This window comes from Mastomys coucha, unplaced genomic scaffold (genome assembly GCF_008632895.1).
Source record: "Mastomys coucha isolate ucsf_1 unplaced genomic scaffold, UCSF_Mcou_1 pScaffold20, whole genome shotgun sequence".
NCBI classification, from domain to species: domain Eukaryota; kingdom Metazoa; phylum Chordata; class Mammalia; order Rodentia; family Muridae; genus Mastomys; species Mastomys coucha.
In genome coordinates, this window is record NW_022196903.1 from 3,947,925 (window position 1) to 3,964,126 (window position 16,202).

At 39.7% G+C, this 16,202-nt stretch overlaps 1 protein-coding gene across 6 annotated transcripts in view; it reads left to right on the plus strand.

The window, feature by feature from the left end:
- Positions 1 to 1,753: 1,753 nt before the first annotated feature.
- Tac1 (tachykinin precursor 1) overlaps positions 1,754 to 16,202 on the plus strand; it is a 48,885-nt gene continuing 34,436 nt past the window's right edge. For 2 of the 6 annotated variants that reach the window (XM_031381138.1, XM_031381142.1), the window contains exons 1-2: positions 1,754 to 1,965; positions 6,705 to 6,810. In XM_031381138.1, coding sequence (XP_031236998.1) covers positions 6,775 to 6,810 — 36 coding nt within the window. In that variant the 5' untranslated portion in view covers positions 1,754 to 1,965; positions 6,705 to 6,774. The other 4 variants (XM_031381144.1, XM_031381139.1, XM_031381140.1 and 1 more) reach the window with 4 other exon arrangements.

Below are 16,202 nucleotides of genomic sequence, written 5' to 3' on the forward strand. Positions count from 1 at the left end.
TAATAGCACATAATGCTCTCTTGCACAAATGTAATTGATGGGAACTATTCACAGTAACAATTGTTGCCAACATTAAATTACAGAAAAGCTTGTCAGTTTATTAATAATTACATACAACATGATTGATACATTGTAGTATAAATAAAAAATAACACAATGATGTATTAATTAATACATTGCTCCTTTTCTTATTAAAGGGAGCCTACATCATTCATGCTTATTCATGCTCTTACCTGTACAAAATTGATCTTCTGTCTGTAACTTTAACTAACTCAGGGGAATATACGATTCATTGTTTCTTTCAGTAACATTTATCAAGCCTATACTGTCAAAGAGATAAAAATATATCACAAGCTTTTGAAGAAGAAAAAAATGGCTCTCTCTCCTCTGCATGGTGATCTCCTCTCCTTCACACTTTCTAAAATGTTAGTCTAAATAGAGATTTAAATAGCATCTCAGGGCATCATTTCTCATATCGGAAGTCCTTGACATATGTCTGTGCTCTGTATTAATCCACATTAAGGGAGATTGGCCTCAGATATGCTTTAAGAAAAAGAAGATAATGTTAAGGGTTTTTTCATTCATTCATACATTCATTCATTCATTTTACATCTAAATTAGAGCTTTCCCTACCTCTTCTCCTCCCAGTCCCTTCTTCTCCCCTCTCCTCTGCCTCTGCCCCTTCCCTTTCTCCTCAGAGAAGGGGAGACTATCTATGAATATCAACCCACCTAGGCATATCAAGTCATAGTAGGACTGGACTTATCTTCTTCAATTGAGGTTGGACAAGGCCAAGTTCAGTTAGGAGAAAGGGGTCCAAAGGCAAGCGACTGAGTGAAAGGCAGCCCCTGCTCCTGCTGTTAGAGGATCTACATGAGGACCAAGCTGTACATCTGTTACATATGTGTAGGGGGTCTAGGTCTGTCCCATGCATGTTCTCTGGTTAATGGTTCAGGCTTTGTGAGCCTCTATGTGCCAGGTTGATTCTGGAGTTTGAATATTCCTTTGCCATTGCGGGCTTCAATCTAATAAAATATAATATCTACCTGAAAGAACAGGAAAACTATAATGTCTATAAAACTATAATATTTATGTGTATATTTGTGTTGAGCAACCATAATAATGATGGGATATGGGGAAAATGCCTTTTATTGTAAGGTTTCGAAAAACTACTCCATGTTAGTAATCAGATCAAAAGTTTAACAGACTTGGCATTGTGTCTCAGGAGGGACAGCAGTAAGTCCCCATGACAGGATCAACTTCTCAGATCCATTTGAGTTTTCCATATCTTATATTTTATTTTTATTTATTTTATGTCAGCATCCATGTTTTGCCTGCATATATGTTTGTCTGTACACCACACACATGCGTAGCACCCTTGAGAGTACTTTTATAGTTCAACATCAGATAGGATTTTATCTATTTTAAAATGTTTTCATAGCTCCTCAATTGTCATTAACTAATTGAACATCCAAAAGCTAAGATACTAAAATTGACATAAAACTCGCTAAAAGCATTATATGCAAATTTTAAAAAATAACCCAACTCCTTATGGAGTCTTCTTTCTTTGGAATGGTGATAAGGGAGTGATTCCAATCATCCTATGATACTTTTTTTAAAGGCAAATATATTCCCTTTCCCTTGTCCAAGAACAGGAGCTCCATGTGTAACATCATAATACCTGGTCACACAGCTCCTTGGTGACATCATCAACTAAAACCCTATGATTCAGTTCTTCTCTCATCCTCTCTGGTTATTCTCCTACTTCCTTCCTCTTTCTCCAATGTTCAGTGTCACATGAGTCCCTTAGCCTCTCAGATCCTCCTAGCACTGCCTCCTCAAATCCACATCTGCTTATTGATTCTCTTATTGTCCTCTCAGTGATCCTTTCTCATTCCCCCTCCCAGTACTATGCTGTGATTGGAATGAGTCCCTCAGAGAGCCACTGTCTTCTGTTCTACAAAGTTAAGTATCTAATTATTCATAACAGATTGTTTCTCAGGGGGACAATGCTCCTGTAAGTTATATCTCGGGGGATGATTACAGCCCACTGGGTGATGCCTGCAACTCTATGTAGTCTCCCCTGGTTTTTCTGAGTTAGTTGTTTTTACTATTATATTTGATGTTGCACTTATATGTAAGATTTTTCATCTTGTAAAACTTAAACTCATGCTGAAGAATGCAAGAAGCTAGTCTCACCTGGTCTAACATGTCAGAAACATTCATCCATGATCTCCCTGAATTGTGTAACTCACTCACATAAAGCCTGCTGAAAATAACTTTGGAAAGAAGCAGGCTTATTTTTTTCACAGAGCACTCAACCACAGCACTTCTGGATGCTCAGATCGGAGCTTCTCTTAAACTTTACTCCAGACAGGGGGTTAGATTGACAGTTGGAGTCCCTTTTTACTTTCTTCCCTCTACACACAAGCTGAGTTGATTCCTGTGGATGCAAAGCTTTTGTGTTCCACCCGGAAGATGTGACATTAAATGTCGGAAGCCAATAAGAGGAGAAAGCTGTGTAGGAGTCAAATATGAGACCTTGAAGGCTTCCATAAGCAGAAAAAAAATGTCTGAGAAAAGAATGGGGATGGCAGAATATATTCTGCAACTCTTCATTGGCAGAACACTATTGAAACAGCATAATTTAATGTATAAAAAGCAGATGCTATATAATCATGCTTACGCTCCTTACTTTGTTATATTGTTTGTCAAGACCATGTCCAAGAGGATATTGAAACCCGGAAAGTGATATGACAATAATTTGTCCCCAAAGAGCATATTAATCACTTGACTCAGCAAAAGAAAAAGCACAAAGATCCTGATGGTACGACCTTAATGTAGAGAATGGACTGAGAAGTGGCAAAGCATGCTTTCTGAGAGGAAAGCGCACTAGTCAGAGTGCTTTCTTTCCACTGGGACAAGTATTTTGGAGGAAAATACATCAAAGCCATCCAACAGAATAAAAAGATAAGACTGTGTGTTGGTAGGTTATTGGGTTTTTTTTTTTTTTTTTTTTTTGGTTTTTTGAGACAGGGTTTCTCTGTATAGAACCTGGCTGTCCTGGAGCTCACCCTGTAGACCAGGCTGGCCTCGAACTCAGAAATCCACCTGCCTCTGCCTCCCAAGTGCTGGGATTAAAGGCGTGCGCCACCACGCCCGGCTAGGTTATTGGGTTTTATTTTTAAAATGAAAGAAGTTAAAGAGGAGAAAAACAGTAAAGGAACAAAAAGAAGGAAAGAGAAACCGTAGGAAATACTTAAGAGATCTTATCTCTTTGTTTCTAAAAAAAGATGTGCTTCTTTTATTTTATGCGTATGGCTGTTCAGCTTGCTACATGAGTACAGAACTGACGGAGGTCAGAAGAGGGTAACGGGTTGATCCCCTGACCTGGATCTGGACTTAAGAATTGTTGTGATTCCCCATGCCGGTGCTAAGAACTGAACATGGGTCCTCTGTAAGAGCAGCAAGATAATAGCCACTAAGCCATCTCTACAGACTCTTTCAAATGTTTGCAATAGCAAGAATTCTGTTTTAAGCAAGGCACCTCTGGCAATTATTTTAAACTCACTCTTTCTAGTAAACACTACAAATGTTTGTATAGACTCTACAGCTGTGGTGAAGGCAAAGCTCCCACTCTGAAACTTCTGAAAAGCCTGTCAGCTTTCCCACATGGCTTACCAGAGAGAAGGGCATGGGGAAGAGGCTGGGCTGCTCACTGAAGCCAGACTGTGCAGAAATGTTGGAAATAGGAGACCTAACTGGAGAAAATGGCAGAAAAGCTCTGTCATGAAAGGGCAATAAATACAGCATGATATGCTAGCAAGTTCTTTGGTCAGAGAAGACTGGAGGAGAACCTGACAGTGTGTCCTGGGGGAGGAGTCCCTCACCCATGTTGTTCACACATCCCTAATCTGTGTATCCCTCTACTGACAGGTTCAAGAAGCTTGTGTTGAAAGCTTTCAATCCAACAGATCTTGGGAGTGCAGTGCTGAACAGGAAAAACTCAGCTACAGAGCAACTACTTTTTTCCCCTAACTAATATGATTTTGTGTTTGTTCCAGGAGAGATCTCAGATAAGTCATACATTTGGTTTTGTACTTAAATGACAGAGGGTAGCAGGCATCTGACAAACCCTCAGCAATACTAATTGGACTTGTGTCACTGGAATTGTAACAAATTGACACCGTAGCAGCATATACTGTCATTAATTATAACTAGCCTCCCTCATACATATTTCAGAAGCCATTCTTTAACTGAAAAGACAAAATGAAAAGCAGAAACAATTTCAGAAAACAATAACTCTTGTGCTAGAAAATATATAAAGAGGGCTCATTTCCTCTTCAGACTCAGGCAGATCATTCACATAAATGTTGTTGATAAAGAATCATCAACCTGTGTTTGCCAGCTCACAGCAATTTATATTTTAAATGTTTGTTTTCAGAATAAATGTAAATCTGAAAAACCTTTAAAAATCGAGAATAACCAAATGCAAGATTTTTTTTTTAAAACAAATGTTCAGGTTGTCATGGTACCCCATACACACTGTTTTTCAGCCACGCTGCCTCTCAGAGAGACTTAAGCCCATCTCTCATTTTACTCGTTTTCATAAGCTTCAGAGGGAATGCCCTTCAGACTGTATTCTCTGAGTGAAGCTTACAATCTAAGGCCAGAAAGGGTTCATTGGATCTGAACTTCCCACAGTTGAAACAAATGCGGTCTCTATAAACACCCTCAACTCCTAGTTTACTTGGTTTATCTTCTTTATCTAGCCATACCTCTCATGTGTCTTGTGTTCCTTCATAGCAATGCCCTTGTTCCCCTTCCTTTTCCTGGGATTTGTCCCCCTCCCTTCACATCTAATTTCACAATTCAGTCTCCCTTTGAGGTCTAATATTTGGGTGCCATCAATCCTGTAGCAAGGGTCTGGTACTAATGTGGCTAATAGAAATTCCTTTGGCATCTTTGCACACCTGTTGTATTTCTGGCTCTAACTTGATGCTGTCTCCACTGTTTTGATGCTTGCTCAAACATCAGCTGCTTTTGTTCTTTGAAGACTCTTCCAGCGAGCAAGTGAAGTGAAGTACGGAAACACTGGACCCAACATTTCCACTTCCGTTTAGAAAATAGAGGTGCCCTTTCGAGCCTATAGCTACAGCAGGCCTCTCTCCACCTTCTTCCTTTTTAAAACTCACCTTGAGAATCCAATAGCAAATATTAAATCTAAGAGGTAAAAGATCACTCTGCCTAGTCCCAAGTCCTTCATTTTCACTTGATGTAGAATCATACTTTAAGAATGTTTAAACCCCACCTGATGTAGGAAGTGAACGCACTTAGTTTGTTTGTTTTTACCTGGGTTCTAAGGCTGCTGGCCTTATCTGATGAACTGCCCAATAGTGCTGGTATAATCTAGAACCAAGGAGCAGAGTTGATTTTCTTCTCTTTGTTGAGCTTCAATTTAATTAGGAGTTGTCTCTAGGAAATGTGAATGAATGTTCAGATCTCTATCAGATTGACATTATGCAGAGGAGTTTTCAAGAAAAATCACTATTTTCTGTTGAAGATGACATTCAGAAGGAATAATAGCTAAGATTATGCAGAAACTAGCTCTATTCACCTCTTTTGTTCCCTCAACCTTTCAACATGGAACCTACTTTTAATTGCTGTTTCCCCCTATCTCCTTAGCCCCAATCTATTCACAGCACAACTACGGAGTAAGTTTCAAAACCCTAAGCCATAGGAAAGCACTACACTAGCTTGCTCAAAGTCCCCAGTGATGAGGACGACACAGGATAGGCTGCTCTCTAGTTGATCTCACCACCATTCCTCTTTCCAGCGCCACCTCAGCCTCACAACCTCCTTGCTGTCCTTCAGCATGGTGCTTATGTCTCCTCAAACAGCAAGGCATATGTATCGGCTGGGCCATGTGCTTCAGTGACAAGTTTCCAGTGAGATCACCATTTGAGAATCACACCAATTCCTCTGATTCTGCACTATTCCTTCTTCTCTCTTCTCACCTCTAATGCCTCCCAAAGTTATCATCCTCATGGATGCTAGATTGTGCATTTGCTCACGAGGTTGTTTATCTTCTTTAGCTATTGTTCTGTCTTGTTTCTCACTCTGAGAAGTGAGCTCCACGAGTACTAACATTTTGTCTGTTTCGTTCCTTTGAATTCCCTGCATAAGAACAGTAACTGACATGAGGTAGGTACTCAGCAAATATTCATGAAGAAGCTAGTGTACTGAATGACTATGAAACTGTGGTACATGGGTTTGGAGAATGCATCCAAGGACACTAAGTAAGAAGAGGTTGAATGGGATTTAAGGGATTCTGTGTAATTCTTCCTTTAGATAGCACAGGAAAGTTTCAGCTCAAATTCTGCAAAAGTCCTCTGTTTTATCAATATGGTGTTCCAGAAGTGAAGAATCTAAATAATTTTATGTGCTTTTTCTATACGTATATTTTCTAAATGCAGAAAGAAAAGTCTTCATAGGATTTCTTCTGTCATACTGTTTACTTACTTATTCTGCTTGTTTTATTTTTCGTTCTTCTACTTTTAGAAAAAAACTATCCTCATTTTATATTTTGGTTTTGAACCTAGCTGACCCATCTTTGCAGCCCAAATATCTTTCTTTTGATAACATTAAGGCATCTTTTTTTTTTTCAAAGAAAAGACACCAACATTTTATTTTGTTCTACACAGTGTGTGTGCCACTGTTGAACAATAAATGAGTTACTAAGGAAAGAAGGAAATCAAGAACTCCTGGATTGGAATGAAAATGAAAACTCAACATACTAAAATCTGTGAGGTAAGATGAAGATAGTCCTAAGAAAACTAATAGCCCTAAGGGCCTCCATAATGAACGGAGATATATGGCCCAGCAGTCAAAACAGTGTTTGTCTATTGCAAACCTAAGTTCAGTTCCAAGTAGCTATGTCAGATGCATTACAACTGTCTGTGACTCCAGCCTAAAAAGGTTCCTGCTACTCTGGTCTCTGTGGGTACCTGCACTGACATATACACATACACACAAACACACACACACACACACACACACACACACACACAATTAAAACCAAAATAAATATTTTTAAAATCAGGAAATCTCAATTTAATAATTCTATGATGTACCTGGAAGTCTTGGAAAAACAAATACAGACTAAACTTCAAAGCAATATGTGGGTTAAGATGTTGTCCCATGTCTGCCCCAGGGCTAGGGCCACTTGGGGAGGTGGGATGCAGGAGTTTTGACTGCACAGACCCCACGCTGGTGCCAGGTGGGCATGGGGCTACGAGAAGCCATGGGGCCCCACTCTGGGTGTGGGGAAGTGCAGTCTCAGGTCCCCATGGACTGCCAGAGTTGGCTTAGGGGTCCCCAGACCTGAACAGAGGCCAGAGAGGTCAGGTTCTCAGACTCTTGGGCACCCCAGACTCTGCTAGATGCCAAGGAAGAGCTAAGAATGGAATGGGGGCCATGGTCTGGATCTAACCTGGGGCAGAAAGGGAAAAGAGGAGAGGAAAGCTCTGGCTGGGTCCCTCAGGGCCAGAGAGAGTCATTGGCTTGTCTGGCAGGTGACTTGGCTTGGTGAAGACTACAACTTGGAACGCTGAGAGGTCTTAGGTCTTCTGCAGGAGACCAGATGCAGCTTTTTTTAGACAAAGGCCTGTTCTATTGCTCCCCGTGCAGATTCCAATGAAAAGCAGCAGTCCATGGTTTTAAAGTATTTATTTTCATGGTGGAGAGTTGGGATGAGTAAAACTACCCTCTTCCTCAGGGTGGGCACATTTTCATCCGTCTTCCTGCCTTCATCATTTCTAAGAATGAACTGTCAATCAAGGGAGGGAAATGCATCTGAAGTACTGTAAGCCATCATATTATTCCTTAAGGAAACTAGACTTCATCAATTGTTTTTGAAGAACAAGCTAAGAAAACTTGGAATAGTCAAGGAAAGTTGACACTTACATTGGCTGGAAATGTAACTGATACTGTATGACTTATGAGGAGAACACAATTCAGCAGAATCCAGTCAATAGAGACAAGAGACGCATGGATGCAGGTAGTCTCAGAAGGAAGGTCAGAGAATATTCAAAGACAAGAAGATGATGTTTCACTTTTATTGCTAAGATGTCTCTGCCTACCCCCATACAAGTGCTATTAAAATTGTGAGCTGTTTTCTGTTTCCCATGGAAATCAAAGAACAAATAGAATTTGGATAACATTTATTTAAGTGGATATCTGGGAGAGAACAATTAAGGGAAGACTACAGTAGAGTTAGGAAGGTATTACATCCCTTTCCCAGAGTGATGACAGCAGCATCACTATCCATGAAATTTGGTTCAACTTCTTCCAAAATAGTATTCCAAAGGAACCAGTGGTTCCACAATTATATAGTATTTGAAAAAAAAACATGTTACTAAAAGTCCCATGGAAGGCTCTATAAAAAAATGGTGAGTTTTAAGGAGCCATCGAGTCCTGGAAAGTCTGTATTTAATATTGCTAGTACCTTTTATTTTTTTCTGCCCACACAACCAGGAAGAAGCCAAGTGATCTGTAGAAGGTGACTTGTAAGAACTTGTTAGACCATGTGTTGTGTTTTGTGTTGAAAACAAGAGCAAATGACTTTGGTTTGGGGCTGAGAAGTGTCACCTGAGATAAAGCCATTAACATTAAGTTAAAGGTAAAAGATATCAACTCGATGAGAGAAAAAGGAAATAATTAACTCAATATATAAATAGGCATGCCTGCTTCACAACACGTAAAGTCAGTGTATAACCAGGAAGTCTGTAATGGGGTACATTTTTGTAAACTACTGCCAGTTATTTTTAGCTGTTTTTGCCTGTCTCTCAGCTGATTACTGAGTGATTAAAGCCTAAGGAGACTCAGCATTGGCTACTCCATAGACCAGATACAGCTGGCTTGCTGCCTCCCTGTACGACACACCTCACACAACTCAGACTGAGAAACCAATAAACAGAAACCAAAGAAGACACATATGCAGATTAACAACATGCTGACTTCAGAAGACATGACTGAACTGGAGAAGCCAACAGGTGAGTTGTAATGAAGCAAGCATGCCACTATACATACTGTACACTACACCGTGTGCTCCTGTTGAACACTTGGACATTTCATGCTGTTAGGGACAAAGGACAGACCGAGTTTAAATAAGCTATACCTTTTTGCTGGCAGACCTGAGATAAGCTGACAGTGATAGCCTCTGTAATGGGTTCTCTGCCTTTCTATTGGCCTGGCCCATCCAATTATCTGGTTGATGGATGAGGAAAAGAATTCATACTCAAACTTTGTTGAACAAAATAGCAACAGTGAACTAGAGTAGGAACTACATTGTTCTATGACTATGACAGTGGTTCTCAACCTTCAGAATGCTGTGACCCTTTGATATAGTTCCTCATGTTGTGGTAACCTCCAAACATAAAATTATTTTCATTTCTACTTCCTAACTGTAATTTTGCTACTGTTGTGAATTATAGTATAAATACCTATGTGCTCTATCTTAAATAACCATTGTGAGAGGGTGGTTTGACCTCCCAAATGGGTTATGACCTATATGTTGAGAATTGCTGCTCTAAGGAGTCTGGAGTGCTATGAAACTGTCCAACAAAGGTGCTGTTTGTTGTTGTTAAGCAATTCTAATTATAAAGTGCACAGCTTTTTAATATAAAAATGAAAAATTTTAAGTACCTGAAAAGGTCAAAGAACCAGGTTCACCTGAATAGATTCACTGGATGATTGAGCACTCCTCAGAAACAAGGGCATTAATGCAAATGCTCACACCAGTGATGTAGGCTCTACTGTAGAAACAGTCTCTAGAAAAATGTTTCATTAGAAGTACTTGCAGACAGGAGCCTGGCATAGCTGGCCTCTGAGAGCCTCTGCCAGCCCCTGACTAAGACAGATACATATACTCACAACCAACTATTGGACTGAGCCCAAAAACCCCAGTGGAAGAGTTAGGGGAAGGATTGAAGGACCTGAAGGGGATTACAACCCCATAGGAAGAACAACAATATCAACCAAACAGATCCCTCAGAGCTCCCAGGAACAAAACCATCAAACAAAGAGTACATATGAGTGGGTTCATGGCTCCTGCTACATATGTAGCAGAGGATGGACTTATCTGGCTTCAGTGGGAGGAGAGGAGGCTTGTCCCAGCAAAGGGAGATGCCAGAGGGTTGAGGTGGGATAGGTGGGTTGGTTGAAGAGCACTCTCTTAGAGGCAAAGGAGGGGGGATGGGGTGGAGGGTTTGCAGAGGGGAGACCAGGAAGGGGGACATTTCAAATGCAAATAAGTAAAATAATTTAATAGTAAAAAGGAAAGCATAAATTGCTCTTAGATGGCTGATATTTCTATATCCTTGGATTCTTGGGTTACATTGATCTCTCAAACCCTTAGTTGTCATTTTAATAAGTGAGAAACAATAATTGTACTTTCATCCTAGAGTCGCCATGATGATGACAAAAGAAGGAAGCTAAGCAGAGGGCATAAGCCTGATAAGAATGCAATAAAAGTTGTCACTATTCTTACTGTTCGTAGTGTTGATATAGCCACTTTGGGCAATTGTTATCCATGCCTTGTACTTCTTTTGAAGAAGAATTAAGATTTCTTCAATGATAAATGGAAGTTCTTGGAGTGGGGCACAACTATGTTAAAAGACTCTACAAGGCTGATTGACGTAATAGAATTTTTCCATTAGTTTATTTATTTATTTATTTATTTATTTATTTATTTACTTTAAATCCCGATTTCTGCCCCCCCACTCCAGTCCTATCTCATAGAGCCCTTCCCCCTATCTCCCTTCCCTTCTCCTCTGAGAGGGTGGAGCCCCACCCCTGGGTAACTCTGGACCGTGGCACATCAAGTCTCTGCTGGGCTAGGTACCTCCTCTTCTACTGAAGCCAGACAAGGTAGCCCAGTTAAGGGAGCAGGATCCATGGGCAGGTGACAGATTTAGGGACAGCCCCCACTCCAGTGAAGCTAAACATCTGCTACCTATGTGCAGAGTGCGTAGGCCTGGTCCGTGTATGCTCTTTGGTTGGTGGTTCAGTCTCTAAGAACCACTAAGGGTCCAGGTTAGTTGACTCTATTGGTCTTCCTGTGGAATTTGTATCCCCCTTCAGGTCCTTCAATCCTTCCCTCAGTTCTTCCATAAGAATCCCTGAGCTCTGTCTAATGTTTTGCTGTGGATCTCTGCATCTGTTTCAGTCAGCTACTGAATGAAGCCTCTCAGAGGACAGTTATGCTAGGCTCCTGTCTGCAAACATAACAGAGTATCACTAATAGTGTCAGGGATTGGTGCTTGCCCATAGGATGGGTCTCAAGTTGGGCCAGTTATTGGTTGACCATGCCCTCAGTCTCTGCTTCATTTTTGTCCCCACATTTCTTGAAAACAGGGTAAATTTGGAGTTGAAAGTTTTGTGGGTGGGTTGGTGTCCTTATCCCACCACTATGGTTCCTGCCTGACTACAAGAAGTGCCCACTTCAAGTTCTGTATCCTCACCACTAGGAGTCTCAGCTAAAGTCACCCCCATAGACTCTTGGGAGACTCACCTTTCCTAAGTCTCTGGCACATCCTGGAAATGTCCCTATTCTACTTCCCCTGTTCATTCTTCTGTCCCTCTGGTCCTTTCCCCTGTCTCTCCCCACACTTCATCCTGAACTCCCACATTCCTATCCTCATACCCTCTACCACTCAGTATTCTCCCTCCATCTGCCGTTACTATTTTATTCCCCCTCTCCTCACTTGGGCCTTCCTTCTTATCTAGCTTCTTTGGGTCTGTGGGTAACCATTTAGAAGTGAGTACATACCATACATGTCCTTTTAGGTCTGGGTTACCTCACTCAGGGTGATAGTTTCTAGTTCCATCCATTTAACTGCAAAATTCATGATGTCATTATTTTTAATAGATGAGTAGTTCATTGTGTAAATGAACATTTTCTGTATCCTTTCTTCAGTTGAGGGACATGAGGGTTGTTTCCAGTTTCTGTCTATTACAAATAAAGCTGCTATCAACATAATTGAGCATAGCTCCCCTTATTCTACACCCTCTTCAGCATGTGCTGTCTGTCACTTGAGATTTTGATCTTAGGCATTCTAATGGGTATAAGATAGAATCTCAGAGTATTTTGATTTGTCCCTGATGACTAAGGACACTGAACATTTCTTTAAGTGCTTTTTGGCCATTCAAGATTCCTCTGTTGAGAATTCACTGTTTTGCTTTGTACCCCATTTTTAAATTTGGTTATTTGATTTGTTGGTGTCTAACTTAGGGATCCAACAGATTGGGAAAAGATTTTCACCAATCCTATATCCAACAGAGGGTTAATATCCAAACTATGTAAGGAACTCAACAAGTTAGACACCAGAAGACCTAATAGAATTTTATGACATGAAGAACTAGAAGGTTTCAGATTTTAGAGTCAGTCTTGGGCTAGCTTTAGTGTTCTTCATAACCATACATTACTTACCTCTGTGTCTGGCCTAACATCCTTGTTATAATCATGAGAAATGTCTTGGGGATCCTGTAATAGACTACTCACTTCCACCACTTCCAAGACTAAGAATATCATCAGCTTGCATCTGAAACCTAAACAGAAATTTCCCTACTTTGCTTTATCCTGCTTACCACTAATGTATTTGAAAACTGCATTGATTTTTTTTAACTGTTTTCTGGTGTATAATTACAAAAAGCCTTCAGGAAACAGTTTTTGCATTAGATTATGGCATTTGGGGCAACCTAAATCTATGTACTTAAGCCATAGTTATATATACATTTAGCCCCAGAATAAACTGAGTTTTATTTCTTTTGAGGTGAGAACTGTGTTTTCCCTTTACTGACATGAAGAAAACTCCTAGAAAGTGTGTAACATGCCACTAAATAATACCTGCACATGTAATAATAGGAAGTAAAAATTTTGCTAACAATATTTTGGAGTCTTGGAGGAAAATATTTGTCCCATATATTATTGAAAACAAAACCAAAACCTTTTTTTTTTTAAATTTTTCTAATATATGCACCTCTTGCCTACAATTAATACATCCTACGACCTTTCACTCCCTGAAGCCACACAGGATCTTGCAGTTATCTAAAGTCCCTGTAAACCTGATCATCAATATGCCTGTGGATGAGGGAGTGGATGCATCCTGCTTGCACTGGCTAGTTTTATTTCAACTTGACACAAGCTAGAGTCATTTGGAGAGGGGGAACACAAATTGAGAAAATTCTGTCACTTGGTTGGTCTGAAGGCAAGCCTGTAGAACATTTTCTTGGTTGATAACTGCTGTGGAAGTATCCACCTTACTGTGTGGGTGATACCATCCCTGGGCTGGTGGTCCTGCATTCTATAAGAAAGCAGGCTGAGTAAGCCTTGAGAAGCATGTCATTAAACAGCACTCTTTCATGGCCTTGGCGTCTGTTCCTGCCTGCAGGTTCCACCCCTTGATGATGACCTATAAACTGTAAGTTGAAACACGTCCATTCCTCACCAAGTTGCTCTTGGTCATGGTGTTTTATCATATCAATGAAACCCTAAGAACTTTCCATACCAAATTTCCACACAATCAGTGTTGCTCACCATGTTTCAATATCAACAATAAGAATAAATTTTTGTAAATAACATCATGTTTTAAACATCTCAAAAACTTGTAATTAATGGTCATTCAGATGCTTCCCTCTGATAAAATTCTTACGGCAGTGTAGAGCCCAGCCTAAGGGGAAGAGCTAGCTACAAACAAGAGTCCTGGTTCTGCTGACAGCTGACTGCACAGCCTTAGAAATATTCTTTGGCTATCAGTGTAACCACCTGGGAAAACAGTGGCAAAATTGCCCCTAAGATGTTTTCCACTTTTAATACTCTATCATGGATTTTAATGCAAGAGCAAGAAGTTAATATTAAAAGAAATCTTTCTTTCATCTCATTTTCAGGGTGTCTTCCAAATCCATTTGTTTAAAGTAAGCTCAGCTGTACCTTAATTATGTGATCTAAGCTCTGGAAGCTTGAATTCACAAAGTACAGGGCAGTGCTGTGGGCTGCTAATAAAGAAAAGCAAAGATAGGTTGTGTATGGTGTTGTGTATGGTTTTATTTACAGAAATAGAGTATAAAGTAATTTCATTTACATATATACAGATCTGGCTGTCTTTTCGAAATGCAGTCTTTATACCAAAGTGTCACCCAGTGAAATGTTAATGTTTCCCTAGCACAACAAAATATCACTATTAAAAATCCTAACTGTGACTTCCTTAGCGCTTATTGTTCTCCACGCACTACTCTGTGTTTGCTGATGGGACTTCACATTACACTCACAGCAGTTCCTACAATCCTACAATGTAGACATCTTACACATGCAAGCACACACTAAGAATTAGATTCCCCAGTGTCAAAAGCTAATACACAATAGAAGCCAGACTATAAGCCACATCCATCATCCCACATCATATTCCCATCTGTTATCTATGGAGAATTGATTTTAAGTGTATATACACCACTCACCTAGTAGTCTCAGTATTCTAAAGGACGTGCATAACATGGATTAGGGCACTGAAACTCAGCTGGGATGGGCAGAAGAACTGGGATGATATTTGTCATGTTGCGCCAACATTTAAGATGAATCTGTCACTGTACCACATTTTAAATATCATTTTAAATATGGGACTAAATGTCCCTCTGTGTAGTCTTCCTCTAACTCTTACCTTGCCTGAGAAACACGATGGGAGAACCCAAATTGAAGTCAATAGAAAAGAGATAGTTAATAATCTCCTAAAATATTCTCTGCATTTCTCATAATGTTATTTGCTAATTTTGGAAAAATCAATTCTAAGTCTCTCAATTCTAGTTCGCTAGTAGAGAGGAAACACCATTAGACTTCAACTCAAAATTACTTCCTCATAATTAAAAATCCATTTACGCATAATCTTATTGATTCTTCCTGTGGCTAACATAAATGCAGAATAATAAAGTATTATTTTATAGAAAATTGTTCATTCAGATAATTGCATCCAGGATAACACTATTAGTGGGAAAGCCTTATGACTGATTTTTATATACCCCTCACAATGATTTATGGTCTACACTGGGCAAATGAGTGGGAGGTAGCCACAGACATTTTCCCCTGCTGTGTATAGAATCTGTGTACTGAAGCATCAGATTGCCCCCTGATTTCCTTAAACATTGAAGGGCACAACCACAGCATGTGGGATATGAGGTGAAACAAGAAGGATTTTCCTAAATTGCATACTACTAGACTAATATTTTTCCATTGTCAAACATTGCCAAAGTCTCCCAAGACCCTGCGTTTCTTTCTTTGCTATAAGCTAAATTTCACATGCAAGGACTTGAAAACCCCATCCCACTAACGAACTTAATCAGACCTATCCAGGTTTCCTGAATCTCCCTTTCCCAAAGTTTCATCAGTTACTCTAACAGAACATTCTAGAATAGTATCATTTCCTTACCCTCTGCTCATCACTCCTTTCAGATAAATCCATTCAAAATGTCATGGAGTGTGACTCTAAATAAGATTTTACAACCTGCCAATTACTTTTCTACCAGGCTCTCCACACAGCAGAATTCTCAGTTTTGTAGATAAGAACACATCTCTGAAGAACAATAACCATTATTGGATTCTACTGATGAAATGAATTGCTCTGATCAAATCTGTAATAACAAGATAAAGTTTATGTTTCTTCAATATTAATATTAATATTATGATCCTAGAAGGGAGATGCTTCTTAATATTGATTGCTTATTTTAAAACAGGCATTATTTGAATAGATATAGATATATCTAATATTAGCATATTTATACACAATATAGATGTGTCTTATGACTTTAATTATTGGGGGTCCTTTTATATTTAACAACAGAATTATCTCAAAGCCAGTGTGGTTTGATTCTTTGGTTCGTTGTTGGGGAGGATTCTTCATCTTTCTTTCATCTGTCAGAGCCACTCTAGGTTGGTTTTGATAGAGCTCCTCAATTATGGAGCCATTTCTCTAGGACCTGTCTGCTCCTCATTGGGAAAATGCAGAGCCCAAGATGCAGTAAAGACTTAAGGACCTCATCCCATCTGTGAACTGAATAAAACAGTATGAGAGTTGCACAAGGGTGGAATTCAAGGGGGGAAAGCTTTCTCAGGAGTAGGTTTAATTAGTAAACGGGATCACCTAAAAGATCTCAAA